This window comes from Scatophagus argus, chromosome 13 (genome assembly GCF_020382885.2).
Source record: "Scatophagus argus isolate fScaArg1 chromosome 13, fScaArg1.pri, whole genome shotgun sequence".
NCBI lineage: Eukaryota > Metazoa > Chordata > Actinopteri > Scatophagidae > Scatophagus > Scatophagus argus.
The window spans coordinates 10,570,041-10,587,968 of record NC_058505.1 but is presented as its reverse complement, the minus strand read 5'-3'; the positions used below and the strand labels follow the sequence as shown (position 1 = coordinate 10,587,968).

Genomic DNA, 17,928 nt, shown 5'->3' with positions numbered 1-17,928 from the left:
ATGTGGATTGGTTCCAGTCAAGCTCTGCAATTTGTTTACCAAAAATAAAACATTTGAAATTGTAAAATTGAAGGGTTTAGCAGGTGCTGGTGGTTGATTAGAAAATGGTTCTAATAAAGGATCCATCTGTGAGTAGAGACTTGATGTAAGGCAGATTAATTGGTCATGGATGTCTACATAATGCCACATAGGAAATCTCCTCCCATATTCGAGCAAATTCACAAGCACACACAAACACACACTCACACACACACACACACATATTCAAAGTACTTAGTATGCCATCTAGAAGTTTCTTTTCCCCCACTGTGTTTGAATACTAATAGAGTGTTTCTGCACAATCACAATACCCTAATGGCAATTAGATTCTTTTGTTTGGTTTCCACGGGGGCTCTTATCCAAACTGTGTTTTTTTTCATCATTGAGCAATTAAGAGTTATTTGTCCGTAAGATTGACATTTATAAAAGCCAGCCTTAATTATAGAAAGAATATGGCTGAGTCAGTCATGACCACATTACAGTGGCGCAGGGCATAAAAGGCCTGCCCCTGAATCAAATACACAACTTTTATAAGATTAATATTTCCACCATATTACCCCACCAAATATTTATGATTAAATGACCATTTTAATTCAAGTAGCCCCCCCTATCTTTTATGTAATGCCCCTTGTGTTTTTATTTTACAAACTAACCACAACTCTGTGTTGGCTGGACGGAATTTTGTGTTGCATTAAAAACGAGGCGAGATTCTGTATTTAGTTTCCTGTAAACCAATGAGTGACTGAGTGTTGGATGACAGTAATGTGAAAGTGAACAGTACATTGATTTTCACACCTTTAGTCGACAGAGCATCACCTTGAATTTACACACACGAGCACGCCAGAGGCACACACGCATGTAAACAAGAGTGCTTGCACGTGCAAAGCCACTCTTACAATGAACATCCATGCAGTTCTGCTCAAATTAACACCAGTGGGGGCATGACAGAACACACATATGCATGCTTATATACACACACACACACTAACTAACAAACACAAGACTTGGTTTGGGAGAGTGTCTTACAGTTAATGGAAAATCTTTGTAAAACTCGTGGGAGAGCTACCCTATAATTTGTGGTTTGCTGATTGTGGGTTGCAAAATATGAAATCAAACTGTGCTTGAATGTAAACAGAACAGAGGCTACACTAGCTTCCTCTGAACAGTGCTTTGAATTTGCTTTGACAAACAACAGTCTCTGTACTACATCAAAAACATGATCGTTGCATTTGTGGCCTGTTCATGTTCTGCTTCTGAACAAGATAAGAAGAGACAAGGTCTGTGCCCCAAACATTGGGAAATGTGTGTCAGATGCTGGTTCTCAATGAGGGCCCATCAGGACGTGTAAAGGAGGACAGCAAGTCCAGGAGAAGCACATGGAAACCTTCAGTTCACATCATTAGTTCTGTCTGCCACCTTGTCAGGGTATTTATAGCCTTATTCATCCATCAACAGGTCAATGACACAGTATGCCAATGGCATCCTTCTCTTTCAGTCCCACTATGTATTACTACCGCGGCTAGCTAGCACTGGGACCAGCTAAGGGACTTTCCTGGAGCAAAGATCTGTTTCCAGTTGGTGGTCTGGTTACTGTGGGTCCTTGTAGATGCATGTTACACTCTGGTGAAATGTTCGAATTAGTATAGTGCTATATAAAATGTTACACTGAACAGGCAAGGACACGGTGCACATCATATAAATACACATACTGCAGCCTACAGTGATCTATTATAAGGACACACAGAGGCCTATTTGTATGTAATGTCTGTAGACATTGATGTACAGCGCATATAAACAATGTGCTATGTGCGTGAGGTCTGTGTATTGGATGTCTACCAAGGAAAGTGGTAGTCTGGTGTTGTGCTCCCCTTGGTGCGGTGTACTAACACACATAGTGTGGCATATTCTCTGGTGAAGGCATAGAGCGAGAGTGGGAGTAGGAGAAGAGCTGAGTGGCAGAGTGGAGGGGAGGCTCGGTGGGCTGAACGTTGTTTACCTGTCAGCTGGCATTGATTAATCTTGTGTTCGGTGAGATCGCTCAGCGACTCGAACACCTGCCGGCAGCTGTCGCAGCTGTGCAGCGCAGGCTCCTCGTCCTCCTCCTCTCCCTCCTCTCCTTCCTCTGGAGAGAGCAGCCTCTTCCTCAGACGCCCGGTCTCACCATCCTCCGCCGCCCTCTCGAGGGCGCACTCTGGATCTGCCGAGCCACAGGAAATGACAGCACCACATAGTCAGAGGGGTGACCCACACAGTGAGGTACTACAGCTTCCTCTGGGTGACAATAAAATGGATTTCTAGACTCTGGATTTAATAAAAACAATAATAAAAGCTGTAATAAAAATGCAGGTTCAATTTGGGCCTCTGTAACTCAACCACTCATGCCATAACGGAACTGTTGGGCAGGTGAGGGTGAGAGATATACAGGCACACAAAGACAGACAAGGTGGCACAAATCTAACACACACACACACACACATACACACATACTCCTCTGTTATTAGAAATGGTTTTACGTTGTGTTTGCCCTGCTTCACCCAAGCAAAACTTCACTATATGAAACTAGACTGATGGGAATATGTGTAGTTAATAAATCCTGGATTGCAGTTTTGGCTCGACCAAAGAAATATGAAATTCCACCAGTGAGTGCTGAATTGCATCAGTCAACGTCGATCCAAGGAGACAGACTTTGCCATATTATCAAGACATCTAGGCCAGAATTGAGGATATATGCAGCGTAGCACAGTAGGACACACAAAACTGAGATTGGTGTGTGTTAGGCTGTCGTCACGACACACTTCCCTAAATTATTCAGCCTTGCTCGCAGGCAGCCGCGGGTCGCGCGCATCAATATTCTTCAATCCATCTGCAGTTTTGTCTCTTGTTGGCTTTGTGCTGCAGCAGTGCCAGGGGTGGGCGACTGACTACCTTCAACCTGGACTAGGACTCATCTTTCAAAATACTTGTCTATTCTGAAGTGCTCCAATATTCGGACAGCAAATCAAACCTTGCATTGTTCACTCACCGCAAACCATCAACATCTTCACTCAGAAGCACAGCAAAACGAATCTGGCTTCTTATAGGAAGGCAGCATGGCCTGTGGCCCTCTTTCTCTCCTGCTGTGACTATTACACTTCACAATAAGACTGATTTAAAAGCCATACTTACAATCAAACAATCATGTCACCCTGGTTAAGGCTTTGTGGGGGAGAAGAGCCCTTGCACTTCACTGGCAGCCATTTTAAGCCCCACTGATGCAAGCGTTCCTCAGCCTGTCCTAAAACTCCACAGGGGAATGTTAGGAGGAAGACATTTTTTTTTTGTCTCGCACACATTTAAAAGTGCCTAAGGACAAAGGAATGTGTGGCACTGATGTATGCAGGTGTGGCCGCATACATACAGGGTGTATATACACATGGGCAGCCATTTTAAGTCCTCCTTCTGTAGGGTGCTCTGTGTAATTCCTTGAGGAAAGGCGTTCCAAAACTCATCAAGGCCACCCAGGATTTTTCCTTTCCCCCACTTGCGCCAAGTATTGATGTAACATCACACCCTCCATTGTCCTTCCCTCTTGGCGACTCAGGCTCTCGGAACATGCCCTCTAAAAATATCAGCACTGTGGTCCCTAGTGGGACCATGCAGAACAGAACAGAAGGTGTTTCAAGAAAATGAAAATCCCAACCCAATCCTCACAGATGCAGGCCTTTCTTGCTCTGGGGGAAACACTTCTGACTGAGGCCAAAAGCCACACAATATAGACTTATGATTCATCCACACACACAGACACAGAATTCACAATATGCACTGAAATGTGTATACCTCGCGTCTTTTTTTTTTTTTTTTTGCAGGGTGTCTGTGGAGAAAGTTAAGAATTTGATTTTTTTTTTCCAACGGCCTTTATGAATCATTAATTTCTCTAATATTACAGCTCAGTCCTGTCAGAGAAAACAACTGATGGCTACATTTAAGCATTTTATGTTTAACTGACATTTTAAAAAATACATTTCTCAGTGTAGAATGCGGATGCATTTTATTCCAATGTTCATATTACATTTATATTCTTACATTGTTTCAAGGGTAACAGATTTATGACAACAACCAAAGGAAAAAAGAAACTCAAAGATTGCAATCCAAAGAGCTTAATGCTTTAAAGTTTGGGCTGCAGCTTCCAGAAGGTCAGGGCTCTTGGTCGAGCTGAGAGACCTCTGGTTCACCACTGTGTGGCGGAGCTGGAAGTGTAAACTGCTACACATTTGGGGGTTTGGGTTGGGGGGCTTGACACGGCAAGGTCACGTCCAACCCTGGGATTAAAGAGCCACGTCAATACTGAGGTTCCTGTGCCTCTGGGCCTCATACAGTAATCCATCAGATCAGGACATCCTCTTCTACCAGTCTCTACAGGCTGGACAGCAGATCAATACTAGCATGCTTGGAAATCCTGACAATCACATGTGGAATATGGGGGGAAGATGCGGCATATTGAAAATTTTTCATTATGCCTAACACGCTTGTTAATTTTCTTAATAAGCTTGACAATGTTGGCATGGAAGGTGAAGACAACAGGGAAGCTTCATTGACTGCTGATCCATATCCTGATAAGGTCAGCCTGAAGTGAGATGATGTAGTTCGGACTGAGAAATTATTCATATGGGGAATGTAATAAAAATCGGACTGCAAGATTTTTAAGGGTGAATTTTCAATCTTTATGGTGCTAAAAGCACATCACTACTGTACTAATAAAAAGAGGAAATGTGGATGGTGATTGACATCTTTAGAGTCATGTAATATCTGTCTGAGTCCGAGTCCATCCATCATACAGTACACACTGTTGTCTCTTATGGTGCCTTGTGACATTTATCATGCCACAACTTTCATCTTGTGACTTGAAGAGTCCCCTGGACCCCCCACCCTTATATTATTGAATATTTCTGCTCTTAAATATTTATAACCTTTTAATTGATATTCTTTTCTCTGCTCCATTAGGCCCACCAGGGATCTGTGGTCCCTAGCAGGGAAGCCTACACTCTTCCCCCACTGTCTGGACCACACACTGAGACAGGTGGAGACACTGACCATGAAGAGAGGAGGAAGAGCATGAATGCACAGGAATAATCAAAGGATATAATAACAACAACAACAACAACAAAGTGGTAAATGTCTGGCCATCCTGCAAAGCCAGAACTCAGTCGAATTTTGAAAAAGTTAACTCCATGAACCCTGCTTTTAACCTCACTGGAGATTTCATGTCTAACCCCAGTTTAAAGATTAAATAAAATACTGAGCGCCTAGAACAAGGAAAAGTTGTTGTTGGGTACAAAGTAATTTTTGAAATGCAACATGTGATAGATGTCAGTGTTTTATACTGAAATTCATTCAAATACAGCCCCAAAACACTGAGCACAAAAAGTGTGAAATCACTGAGGGCTATGTTCTTACTTGCCTGTGGATACAGTATGTCTAGCTCCATCAGGGTTTATCCTGAGTCTGTCTTTGTGCAATGAAAGACCTTGGTGTCGAAAACATCATTACAAGCTCACCCATCTCCTCATTTCCCCATCATTTCCCAGAGATCCTGATCCTATGATGCCCCCTCCCTATAACCCACCCTACAACCACCCACCCCCAAGTTCGAATTAAGAATTTATTTTAACCAGCGAGCAGCTTCTGTCGACACATGTCGGCGGGCCTGATCAAAGGTGAGTACGCTCCTTTATCAGAGTGAGGGAGGCTGTCAGAAATAGGAGGACATTAAGATTGAATAACCTTCACACGGTTGCCGGCACCTCATTATTTAAAAATCTAAAACTTTTGCCGAGCACTCACCATATATAGGTCACACTACATTCTAATGCCACATGTGCCTCCGAGTGTATCCTCCTCTGTGTGGTTGGGATTTGGGGCTCTCCACTTAGACCGTCACATTCACTGATGCCCCATCATTAAAGAATGTCATGATCCAACGACAAGGCTGTGAGCTTGACACTTGCCAGATTGTTAACGATTGTCAAGAATTTGCATTGGGGGTTGTGGAGGTGGTTGGTGGGGGGGTGGGGGGTCTGTCTTCATATGGTTGGTGCATGCAATTGGATTTATCTGCTTCAAGTCCCCAAGATTCATATTAAGGACTAATTGCGATTTAATATTTTGATGCATGATGCACTGAAATTTGAAAGTGGATTAGCAGAGGCTGTTTGTCAAAAGCCATTTCTCTAGAAAGGCTAAACACATTACAAGCTCAAAGTGACAGAAAGCTGACAGAAAATGTTTCCTACCTTGTTATATATGTTACAAAAAAAAAACAGAACAAAAAAAACATGCAGTATATTTATGAAAGTTTTATGATGTGTGCTGAGATAAAGATTAAAGTAGCAGACAGAGAGAAAAGGTGCCAAACAATTACCGGAGGAGTAAGCACGAATGATGAAGACAGCGCAGAGATCAGTGCATGAAGGAAGCAGAATGCATAATCACAGGTATACAGACAGTATCAACCACCATTAAAACTCTGCACCAAAAAAAAAAGACAGGAGCATACAAAGAAGAATGGAAATCAAAGCATTTGAATGAGAAACAACATTTGAACACACCAAATGCTCTCTTTCTTTCCCTCACTCTGTCTCACTGGCTCTCACAGGGTGTGATAATATTGAACGGAGCGCCTTGCTATGCCATTAGTGCAGTAAAACATCAAAGGAAATGAATAATAGAGAATATGATTTTCTGAAGTGGTGAAGTGAAAGAGTCCTTTCCTCTTCCTGCTGTAGTGAGCCCTGCAGTACATTGATCTGTGGGCAGCCTCAACCTCAGCCAGAGCCGAGTCTCAGACGCCGCACCACTACGCTACACTACTCTACACTACGCCACCTTGCCACCCAGACACCCCTTCAGATCTCTATAACACTTCTATTTGCCTCAGTCCACTCCACTTTGACAGAGCTGAAACCCTCATCCAAAAAACGGCCTCAATGTGACATAGCCAAGAGCAAGAAAAGAAAGAAAGAAAAAAAGAAAGGTATGTATATATAAGAGAGAAGAAAAAGCACGGAGCATGTGGTTATAATTACACACAGGCAGCGCAGTGGTAAAGCCAAGCTGCAGATCTTAAGCCTGCTCGACACACTCTGTGTAAAAAAGAGCACTGCCTCATTAAATCTCAGATATCATACTGTTCCTGGCCCTCTATACTATGCATAATACTGCCTATCTTTTAGAGGGCCTCTTTTGTTAGCATTTCTCCTTTGCCTTTGCCACATATCAAACATGAATGAGAAACAGGATGCGGGGTCTGCAGAATGCTTGCAGAGTCACAGAAGAGCACAACTGGGGGTCTACTCATGAGGCAGATCTTGACACCATGTCTGATTAAACCCTTGGCTTGTCAGGAGTCTAATGGCTATTGTGGCCGTGTCCGTCAACGTGGCAAATGCATGAAAAGCAGGTAAGGTTTTTCACAGCTTTTCAATTTGACGTTAAAAAGAGCTTGTTTGGGCCATAACCAACCCTGAGGATGAAATACTGCTGCTACAGTTAATATCTGGTGACACACAAGTGGCGGTATAGTATATAAGTGTATATAAGTTGGAGGTGACAAGAGAAATCTCCAAACGTCCTTAAAGTTTGCCGCCACAAACAACACTTTTCCCATTGACCATTCATCAAACTGCATCCTGAGAGGGGGTTAAAAAACAAATCAGTCAGATGAAGTCAAATGAGGAAAGTGAGAAATTAATTTGTGCGCCCTCCTGATTTCTCCACAGGCAGACATCGATCATGTGGCGGCTGTCTCCCCTCACTCTAGAGATAGAGGTGGTGGAGGGATGGGGAGAGGGGAGATTCGTGTGTCTGAGGGGGTCGTTGTAATCAGGCACACTCATTAGCTCTACTTTGGCTCTGGATGACAGGAGGTCTCCGAGGCAAGTCTGCCTTTTATGCCCAGTCCTTCATCCCTTGATGCTGGGGTTAGAGGGGCTAAGGAGGCAGTTTCTTTCCACAGAACCACCCACCAATACCCATCGATACACATTAACTCAGCAGCAGATAGGTATTGCTCTGCTTTTTTTTTTTTTTTTTTTTTTTCCAGAGATGAACAAAAATGTCACAAAAATGTTTACTGGCATATCTGATCCATTACACACTAAGGGCTCAATTGGAAACACATAAGAGGGATGATGAATGAAACCAAAGGTCAGACATGGCACTTTCTGTGCTGCAAGATGTCTGAGATGCATTAGTCTGCTTTTCTCTTAATACCCACTAGATGCTAAAGTATGGGTTTGCAGAGAGATCACCAAGACAAAAAGGCAAAAAAAATAATAATACTGTAGGCATAAGCAGCTAAGAAAAACCAGGATCAGTTGTATCTGTATTTTACACAGGAGTACTCAGAAAGCTGTGAGTAAATGCTGGACTAATGTGGCAACCTAGGAGTATCCAGGGTCCCTAGCCTGCTGGGCAAAACCATCCATATCAGGTTTAAAATAACCACGCCTGAGACTTAACCTTTACCAGAGACAAATGAAATGAAAATATACAGTGTGGTGCATCAGGAGCAGGCTTCATTCATAGGGGGCTTTCTGCTAGGCTGACCTGAATTACCACTCTGTTCCTGGAGGGCCACTGTGAATGGCACGCGTGGAGACAGGACACATTCATCTGAGTAGCTCTATTCTACATCATACAGAGGATTGGGAAACAAAGAGTCTAAAAAAATGGCAGGAACATTCAGAACCACAAAGACAGCTTTAAGCACACCTGCACCTATGCATGCACACAAATACACAAACAAAAAAAATAGAGCTACAGCGCTCTCTTATAAACACACATGCTACCATGCAGTTCACGGTAAGAAAACCTCAAAAACAGGACCTTATATCATTTTGAAACCAACACACACACACACACACACACACACGATCCACTTTCCATCCGAAAATTATGAAATATGAAATGGAGCATTACCGCTTGGAATGGCAGTCTGCCCAGGACTGTGCTGGTCCTCTGTCACATTGTCTTCTACTGCCAGAAAAAGAGAAAGGGGAGAAAAAGAGGAGAAGAAACAGTTAACAGTGAAAAACAAGTTAGACATATTGAGATTTCCTTCTTTTTTATTATTTACTATTGAGATTTTCTGTATGGAAACTCCAGGAGATTTCAACAGCTTTCGACAGCTCAACCTGTGGTTTGGGAATCCACGCAAGCCTTTCATATGTATGAGGTTTGGCAACAAGGCAAACAACCACCCACGTAAATAACATATTGGACTGGGTAATGACTTGATGAATTATGAAGGTCTCCCCTGAAACGTCCTCCCAACATCAACAGTGACCAAGTATGAAACACCTTGATCACTGCATTAGTGAGAAGGTTGTATAGTGCCTCGGTTTGCTAAATTAGAAGATTTGTAGGACTCGATATAAATATGGACCTTCATCAAGCACACTCTGATCCAAACTTAAATGCAAAGAAAACTTGCATTTATGAAATATATATTGTGGTACCTGCTGCTAAGTGCTTTTGCTCTTTAAAATTATGGCTGAAAAAATAATGACGGCATGATCGGCACTCAGATCTGCTCATTAGGTGCATGGCAACTAAACCACTTCTGACTTTCTGACAAACAGCATCGACCTTGAAAAACACAACTTCTGTTTAGTAAAAGGTAGGAACCTTTTACATTGGAGCTTTTTTGGAACTGGTGAGAGTTCCTCGTGGCATGTCAAGTACAAGAAATGAAATGGATTTTAACAGCGGGAAGAGAACAAAAGAGTCTCCCACCTGTTCCATGTAAAATGAGGGTCTCACTGAGGACTTCTTACGCCTCTGCGTTCTACCCCTGCAGTTGAAATGCATTCTCCATTATGTCTTTTCTTTCTAGCCTTTCATTTTTCTGGGCAAAAAGGAAGGGGGGAGTCTGACAGGACCTCCCAGTAGGGGAGTGTGGCAGTGACTGCCAAAGCAGAAACTGGCGCACTTTTAAAATCGCACAAAATATCCTGTACTTTGCATAATTAAGGCAGGATCCTATGGTGGCAGAAGCCTTTACCTCAGGGGAGAACGAGTCAGTGTCAAGCAGGGTGTCAAACCTCAGCGAAAAATGAAGAGGAAAGCGTCGAGCTGTTTCTTATGAAGATGGCAAACGACGGATCAACTGTGTTTCGTTGTCAGGCCTTGTCCAGCCGAAACTGAATTCCCAAGGAAATTTCTATGAGAAGCTTTTATTCAAAATAGCCGTTGTGAAGAAATGCCACTATTCACTCAAATATGAGAGGTCTGATCAGAAATATTTCCCTCAGTAGCACTTATAGTTGCTTGTACACAGAAAATATGCTAAACAAATGGTCATGGGTCTGGCAATTAATTAGCTACATCAATTAAAAGTGATGGAATAGACATAGTTGTACACCATGGAGGCATATCCCTCTGAGCCACCAGAGAGGACTGCATCAGCCAACACAGAAACCTTGTCCTGTTAAAGGAGGCCTTAGTGACTGACGCCCTGAGAGTTTAATGAGTTTCTCCAGCACTGTTGAGCGCCTTGCATCTAGGATCATTTAAATGGGCTAGGGATAGGGGGTCCTAATAAATCCCCCATGGTTCTATCAGAAATTGTTGGTGGGAGCTGGAGTTTTTGTTTTGATTACCGTCCCTGTTGGTGAGATGGGGGAGTTCAGGCAGAAAATTCTATTTTACAATGCCATAAGAACTTAAACATTACGGCGGTTTGCAGTGATTTGTCACCACTGTGAACTTATTAAAAGTTTTGTCATTTAAAGTAAACAACTTCCATCACAGTGCAAATTCTTTTCTCATTTGCACCTGTCTGCTAGATAATTAATGGCTGGCTAGGAGCGATCATAGAGGGTGAGCCGTCAAGTGAGGGCAAACTCCTGTGATGTACTAGCTGGACATTTGATCAACAATCATAACACAGCAAAACACAAATAGAGAGACAGCTTTAATTAGTGCACTCTAAAGCTCATGATCACCTCATAATGGCTATAACTTTAACAGAATAAAAGTCAGTCCACATTATTGTTAATTCATCACCGCTATCAGTTAATTAATGTCTGACAAGGTACAGTGTATCAGTCAGTGACAAACTGTAATCGTGCTCCTAGGTTTTGTTGATATAATAAGAAACACACGTGGGACCATTTCAGCACTGCTCCTTTGATTTTCAAAACACGGAGCAGGAAAAGCATAATCCCACAACAAGTGGCACAGCATTAAAGGCCACTAATTAACACATTGGTCACACACAAAAAATGAACACAAGCATTATATTCAGAGTGGCAATCCTCAGGACAGGACATTTCCTTTTCAGGAATGAATTCATTTATTACTTTTCTGCAGCTAAGGAAGCAAAAGAGCAAAAGAAAGCTGCAATTTCCAAAAAATGAAAACATTAGATTGATCTCCACATGCACAAACTATGATTCATCACACACGTATTAAACTAACAATTTAACAGACATGAATAAGCAAAACATACCAAACTGAATGTGAAGTTCCTGTCGTGTAAGAGAGTGTGTATGTGTATAATACATGTATAATACTGTACATTTTTACACAAAAGATTTCCACGTATTTGTGTGTGTGTTTGCTTGTGTGCACGGGCATCTCGTAGCATTTGTCAGAAATAAAAAAGCCCTGAGTGTGTTCCTGGATATGCGTGACTCATCTGCTTGGTTACAGCCAGCTTGGACGATACAGTGGCGAACACAATGGCTGTGTAATCCGCTCTGACTGACCGGGAAGGAGACGCTCGCCACAGGGACTACAACTCAATTTAGCTCAGGTCAAGAGGTCAACCCTCCTCAATTAGGGCTGGGAAGGGAGGGAGGAGGACACACACTGCACATGAATAACTTTCTTAATGAGCATTATTTGAACTGGTGATTAGTGTCATAAATAATTTGCAATAGAGGAGCATGTTAATCACGTTGCATAATATTTGTAATCCTTCATATATTGCCATGTACTGTAAGCAGAACACAAGAGCACTTGTTAAAAAAAATAAATAATAAAAGGACTTCATTGGTAGCAAAAAAGAAAAAAAAAATGCCATGAATCAATAATCTCATTATTCAATTATTTCAGATGCGGCTTCCAGAAATATTAATGCTATTCATACAGGAAAATGAGATGGATGCAAACGAGCAATGTATCACTTCATTTGCACCAGCAGTGGAAATCAATCATTGTCTCTGAATCAGAACTCTTTCTCCATGTGGCAGACAATCCATGACAACAAGAGAGACACATGCCATGGAGTAAGAAGAGATATCGGCCAGCTCCCGCGACACCCAGTCCAACACACTGAGCCGCATGTCAAGAGCACTGACAGCCGTGCTAATGGGATTTTTCCATGGCTCCATCATAATTTCCTTAATGATAATACTAACCATATTTTTGTGTCACATTAGAAAAGTGTTAATGGGTGTTATGCCACAGATCATTAATTGCGAACAGACTTTAATACTGCAGCCTCCTATAAACTAAGAATGACTGTTAATAGACATTTTAACAAGGGATAAAAAAAAAGAGAGAGTGCAACAGATTATGTTTCTGCATTTAGAACTGATCAAATTAAGTAGAGCCTTTTGTTAAATTTAGCATCTATCATGCTGAATGCAGTGTGTATCTGAAATAATGAATGAGTGTTTGAGTAGATCCTCCGACAAAAAAAATACTTAAGCATAACTTTTTTAGTTGCACGGGCCTGTGCTTCTGATCCTTCAAAAAGTGCAACAAATAAAGTTTGATTGATGAAGTTTAATTGATTGTAAGGAGGGGGGGGGGGGGTAAATACATCTCTGGGCATAACGGTCAAGTGTCTTTTGTTCAAAAAGAGAAAGCTTTAAATTATGACAAATATGGATTTAAAAAATACATGTGTATTTATTTTTGTGACTGCTCTAATTTCAATAGCAGTTTTAATCACATTTTCCTGACATGAAGGGAAATGAAAATGTTCTTCAGGTCTTTACGCTTGAACAGAGGAATTTTAACTTTAAACAGTCCGTGATTTTAAATTGATTTTTAGCAGGCTTTTCATGGTTTTCACAAATTGACCTGTTCTGTAGGCTTTACATTTAAAGTGCAAAATATTTCCTTTCATTTCATAGCCAAGCAAAGCTCCTGAGTTCACTCATGTGGCGGCAATTTTCAGCTCCTCAGAAACATCAAATATTTAAGGTGTACATGACACAGCGCTGATTTCATGACAACCGCTATACATAAAGTAAATGGCGCAGAAAATATATTAATGTATGCGAATGTCAGACCTGGAAACTTTCAGCTCGGCCAATAAACACACCAGGACTGAGGCTTGGGGAGGGTCATTTGTGCTCCAAATGAAAATATTAACCCTGCCTCACATTATTCAGGAAGTGCTGTAGGACAGGCAACGTGGCAGTCATCACACGCTACATGCAGGATTTGGAGTGAGATCCTCCTACTCCGCTGCTCACCACTGACTGAGGCAATGTGCTGACCCAAAGCCTCTGCACATCAAAACAAAATTACAATGTGCCTACAGTCGAGAAATGTAGAAGGCTCAGGATTGAGTAAATGTCAGTGGCTAGGGTGAAGTGTTTGCATATAAGCGAATGATGTATGGTCTCGTCCTGTGCCATTTATTCCCCCAAGCAATAACATAGCCGGATCTGTCTCTCAGACTTAATTGAAACGGGACTTGTAATGTTGCCCTTTTCCTCGATGGGACCAAAAACATAACCTCTGACTCCCAAAAGCAGCCAATACTGAGGACGTGTGTGTGTGTGTGTGTGTGTGTGTGTGTGTTCGGATACACAAGGGGAAAAAAAAGCATGCCAACTGTCACTGCATGTTTTTCTCATCTCCTCTACATGCAGTGCGTGTCCATACTATCCATAGCCAGTTCCTAAAACGCCGCGCTTGATGCCCGTTCTACCTTCCCTCTATGTACCAACGGCACTTGTGTTTATTTTCTCATCCGCAGAACAAAGTGTTCTTTCTGCGCAAAAAAAAAAAAGCCCTGTCCATATTGACCACTGCCACAAGTCAGCAGAAGACAAGCTATAAAAGTGAAACCTGACCTCTGTAACCGCAGTCTGTTCATGAAAACGTACAGCATATGCAGATGCAGGCTCGCACACATGCAGGCGCATGAAGGCACATATATAAATGTGGTGACACAAATTTAGGGATGCCATTTTTGTCTTTCACAGCAACTAAAAAAAGCTTGCAAATAAAAATGACAAATCCTTTTCTTACACAAGCAAAAGAGAAGACTAGAGTGTCAACTATTTTAAAAAAAATGACAGGGAAAGTTATTGTGGACATCTGTATAAGTGTATCTCTGTCCCCGAGGAAAGAGATAGACAAAGAACAATAAATAACATCTGCCTGGCCTTCTTTGGGTCTGATCCAAAACAGGGAAATATCTATGACGTATCTGCATTTCTGCTCTGCTTCAGCAGTCAGGATGAAGACATAAAAGTCGGGATGTTTTGTGCACTACATTTTTTCCAATTTAAATTTTAGCGACAATAACAAAACAAACAGTGTCATCACTCTGACTTCATTTGCATACTGATTTGCTCACTCTCTGTCTCTCTCTCTCTCCCGCACACATAGACGTACACAAATCTTGACAGATGTTCTTCTGAATTCGCACACACACACACACACACACACACACACACACACACACACACACTTGTAGCATGTAGGCATGCTGGCAGGAGACGATTATATATAAATGATGTGTCTTTTGAGAGTAGCAAGTGTCAGATCAACTAACAAAAAAAACAGTCGATGCCAATCTAGCCTTAGAAAATAGGAAATCTATGTATAGAGCTGTTTACTGTGAACAGAGGTCTGGAAACAGAATGTGACAATTTTAAGATGTGCATGCACTCACATTTCCACCCTCTCCTGGGTATTGATTTAAAATGGTGACTGCATGAATGTACTACCGCAGACCATGTAATCTTCCTTTGAGATGAAGACTTCCGAGAACGAATGGGGAGAGAGAAAGGGGTCCGCAGACCACAAGCTGGGAATGTGAAATTGTGGACAATTATTTGCTGAGCAAAATACAATGCCTGCCAGATGAACTGGAGCTCAACCTCCAAACCCCGGCAGCTCCCCCACCAAAATGCTACAGAGAAAAGTAGTGTGTGAATGTGTCTGTGTGTGTACGTGTGTGTGTGTGTCCAAGCATGCTGCTCTGTCTCTATTTCTCTCTCCCTCCCCCTCTCTCGCCCTCTCACACACACATACGCACAGACACAAATACACAATCGAATTACCACCAGGCCAAGTGTTTTTTGTTGGGTTTTTTTTTTTTTTTCCAAGAGGGGAAAAAAGTAACAAGAAAGGAGAAAAACAACTAAAATCATATACATTATCTGCTGTGTCATGCTGTGCTGAGATTTTAGAAGAATTCAAAAACGTCATAATGTTAAGATGTTTTCAAGCTTTGGGCAGACATGACAAATCCAGATGTTTACAACTTTTTAATTGACGTGTCCAATTAGCACTAAGCTCACCTCGAATTTCTCTTTTAACTGTTGTGCGCGCGCGCACACACACACACACGCATTCACACACACACATACACACACCACAGCCCTCCCTTTCCCCAAACGTATAAAATGTTTCCTCCTTAGTTTCTCAGACGGGCTGATCACGTGACTCTGCGCCCCATTCCATCAGACGGCTTAAGTTCCGACCAGGAGCGTCTTTAATACATCCAGATGTTTGCCAGCGTCGCGCTGCTCTGTCGCTCTCTAGACTATCCATGCCCTGCCCTTGCACTTTAACTATGGTTACAATACAGTCTGAACTGAAGCCGACCAGCTTTTATTTCCCCCCGATGCCAAGTACGTATATGCAGTCGATTTCATGCGCAACATAACAGGAAGAACACTTAGAAATACGTTTAAAAAGAGAGGGGCAGAGACAGTTTACATTTCAGTGAGCGATAAGTTCAGTTCATGCTCGTCTAGACTTGTCATCACCTTAAAATAAAATGTTCTGTGAGCCATCTAAAAATAGGCTTATCACTTACCTTTCAGTGATCTTGGTTTAGCTTGCTTGCGGCGCGACATCCTACAGAAAACGCTGAAGTTGCTCAGTTTGTGTCTGATAATTTGTTTAAGACGGGATAGTCTAAAGGTATAGTCTCTCTAAATTTCGCTGACCAAAGCTGCGGCAGCTTTTTTAGCATTACAGAAGGATGGAACTTAGCCCTTGCCGCGCGGTCTAAACACGAGTTGCCTGTTATTTTGTGATGAGTAGGTGGATGTTATAAAATCCAATTAGCCCGATCGGTATAGGCGACTCGGTTTAGTTGAGCTGGGTATCGGGAAAAGTGTGAGAATACAGTAATCCCGTCATGCGCTTCCATTCTCCGGGAAAACGCACACGCGTGCAGGCATGATGTTCGTTTAGGAATAAAAGCGGAATATTTGCCTTTCGCCTCTCATCTCAAATGCATCCGCGTGAGAAAGACATCAGCAAAACGCCTCCTGTGAGAGTGCAAAAAAAATGCAACAAAACCCAAAAAAAAGGAGGAAAAATGATAATAACACTTTTCACTTCATATCCACCTAACAGCATCAAAACTATTATAGACTCTTCCTTTTCTCACTCCAGTCAGCTAATCATGAATTAGGTTCGGAATCTGATCTAAGTCTACGTCTAAATTGCCCTTAAAAGAGGATGAAGAAGCAGAGAGAAGATGGAAGCTCCCTCCTCATCACAAACCTGCAAGGTCTTGGACTGCGCTGTCGCTCCGGTAGTCCACATAATAATGGAAAATGGAAGCAAGGCCCCCAAAGCCATCAGGATGGCTCCAGAGGGGGCCCCTACCCCGCAGGGACTCGCTCTGTACGTAATCACTGAGGAAATCATTGTCAGCCTGCCTGCACTCACACACAGACAGAGAGGCATGATTAAAATCCTAGGGATCATGGCAAGATGCGGAATGCTGGATCTGCTGGTCCCCGGATCCGGAGTCGAACTCTAAACCCAAAGTCGGCTTGCTCACCCTGGCGTCTCCTCTGCCTCAGCTCGCCGTCGGCCACTCTCCGTCTACGGCAGACGGACTGGTCCCCCTTCTGGTAGAAATGGTTAAGCAGAAAGACATTTTCAGTGTGGCTGTTGACATATATGACATGTAATGGCACGCACAGATTTTGGGATGATCGTTTTATTTACGGATGGAAGTGTTTCTTTTTCACGTTACTCGGTGCTCGACCTCAATTAGATTATTGTACTTCATCTAATTATTTGAATATTAATCATAATAATATAAAGAGATGTCAGTGTTGTCAGTTGGGCTACATGTTGATTTTTTTTCAAACAATGTGCAACGAAACAAACAACGAGTCAAACAAGGTAGCCTCCTTCTGTTAAATATTAAGATTTGTTTTCTTGTCTTTTTTGTTTTTATTTTCATGTTATCATTTCAATAGGCCTACTAATCATTTCAAGTGTAATTTTGCACCTTTGCAAATTTTATTCAGCAAAGTTTAAGGTTAAGTTGAAAGGTCTATTAATGTGTTTTTTTTTGTTTGTTTGTTTGTTTGTTTTTTTTTAAAAAAACAACTCACTCTCCTTTCTTTCTTTCTTTCTATCTTTTTCCACAATGCTGATTTGGAATATCCCCTCGCCTGCATGTGGATGTCCAGGCCCCACACTACCCCTGCTATGTGAAAATGAGATCCAGAGAGGAGTCCTGCAGTGGGCTTCTCACTCTGCTCTCTGCCCCTCCGCAGCCTGGAGGTAGCCTCGACCAGGGGCACCCACCATCTAAAAATCACAGTCACACAAATGCCTTTCCCACTTTCAGCGCATTTCTATTCCGAACTGATTCACGGACACAAAATGGAAGAGGATGCC

The 17,928-nt window shown here is 42.2% G+C and overlaps 1 protein-coding gene across 4 annotated transcripts in view; it reads right to left on the bottom strand.

Annotated features, from left to right (window-relative positions):
- LOC124068792 (zinc finger protein 521-like) overlaps positions 1–16,955 on the bottom strand; it is a 90,034-nt gene extending 73,079 nt beyond the window's left edge. The window contains exons 1-3 of one of the 4 annotated variants that reach the window (XM_046407276.1): positions 16,792–16,955; positions 8,995–9,051; positions 2,036–2,236 (exon numbers count right to left, since the gene is read on the bottom strand). Coding sequence is in view for 2 of the 4 variants with exons in the window: in XM_046407274.1 (XP_046263230.1) it covers positions 2,036–2,236; positions 8,995–9,051; positions 16,094–16,133 (298 nt within the window). In the remaining 2 variants the exon portion in view is untranslated. The other 3 variants (XM_046407278.1, XM_046407274.1, XM_046407275.1) reach the window with 3 other exon arrangements.
- Positions 16,956–17,928: the final 973 nt, after the last annotated feature.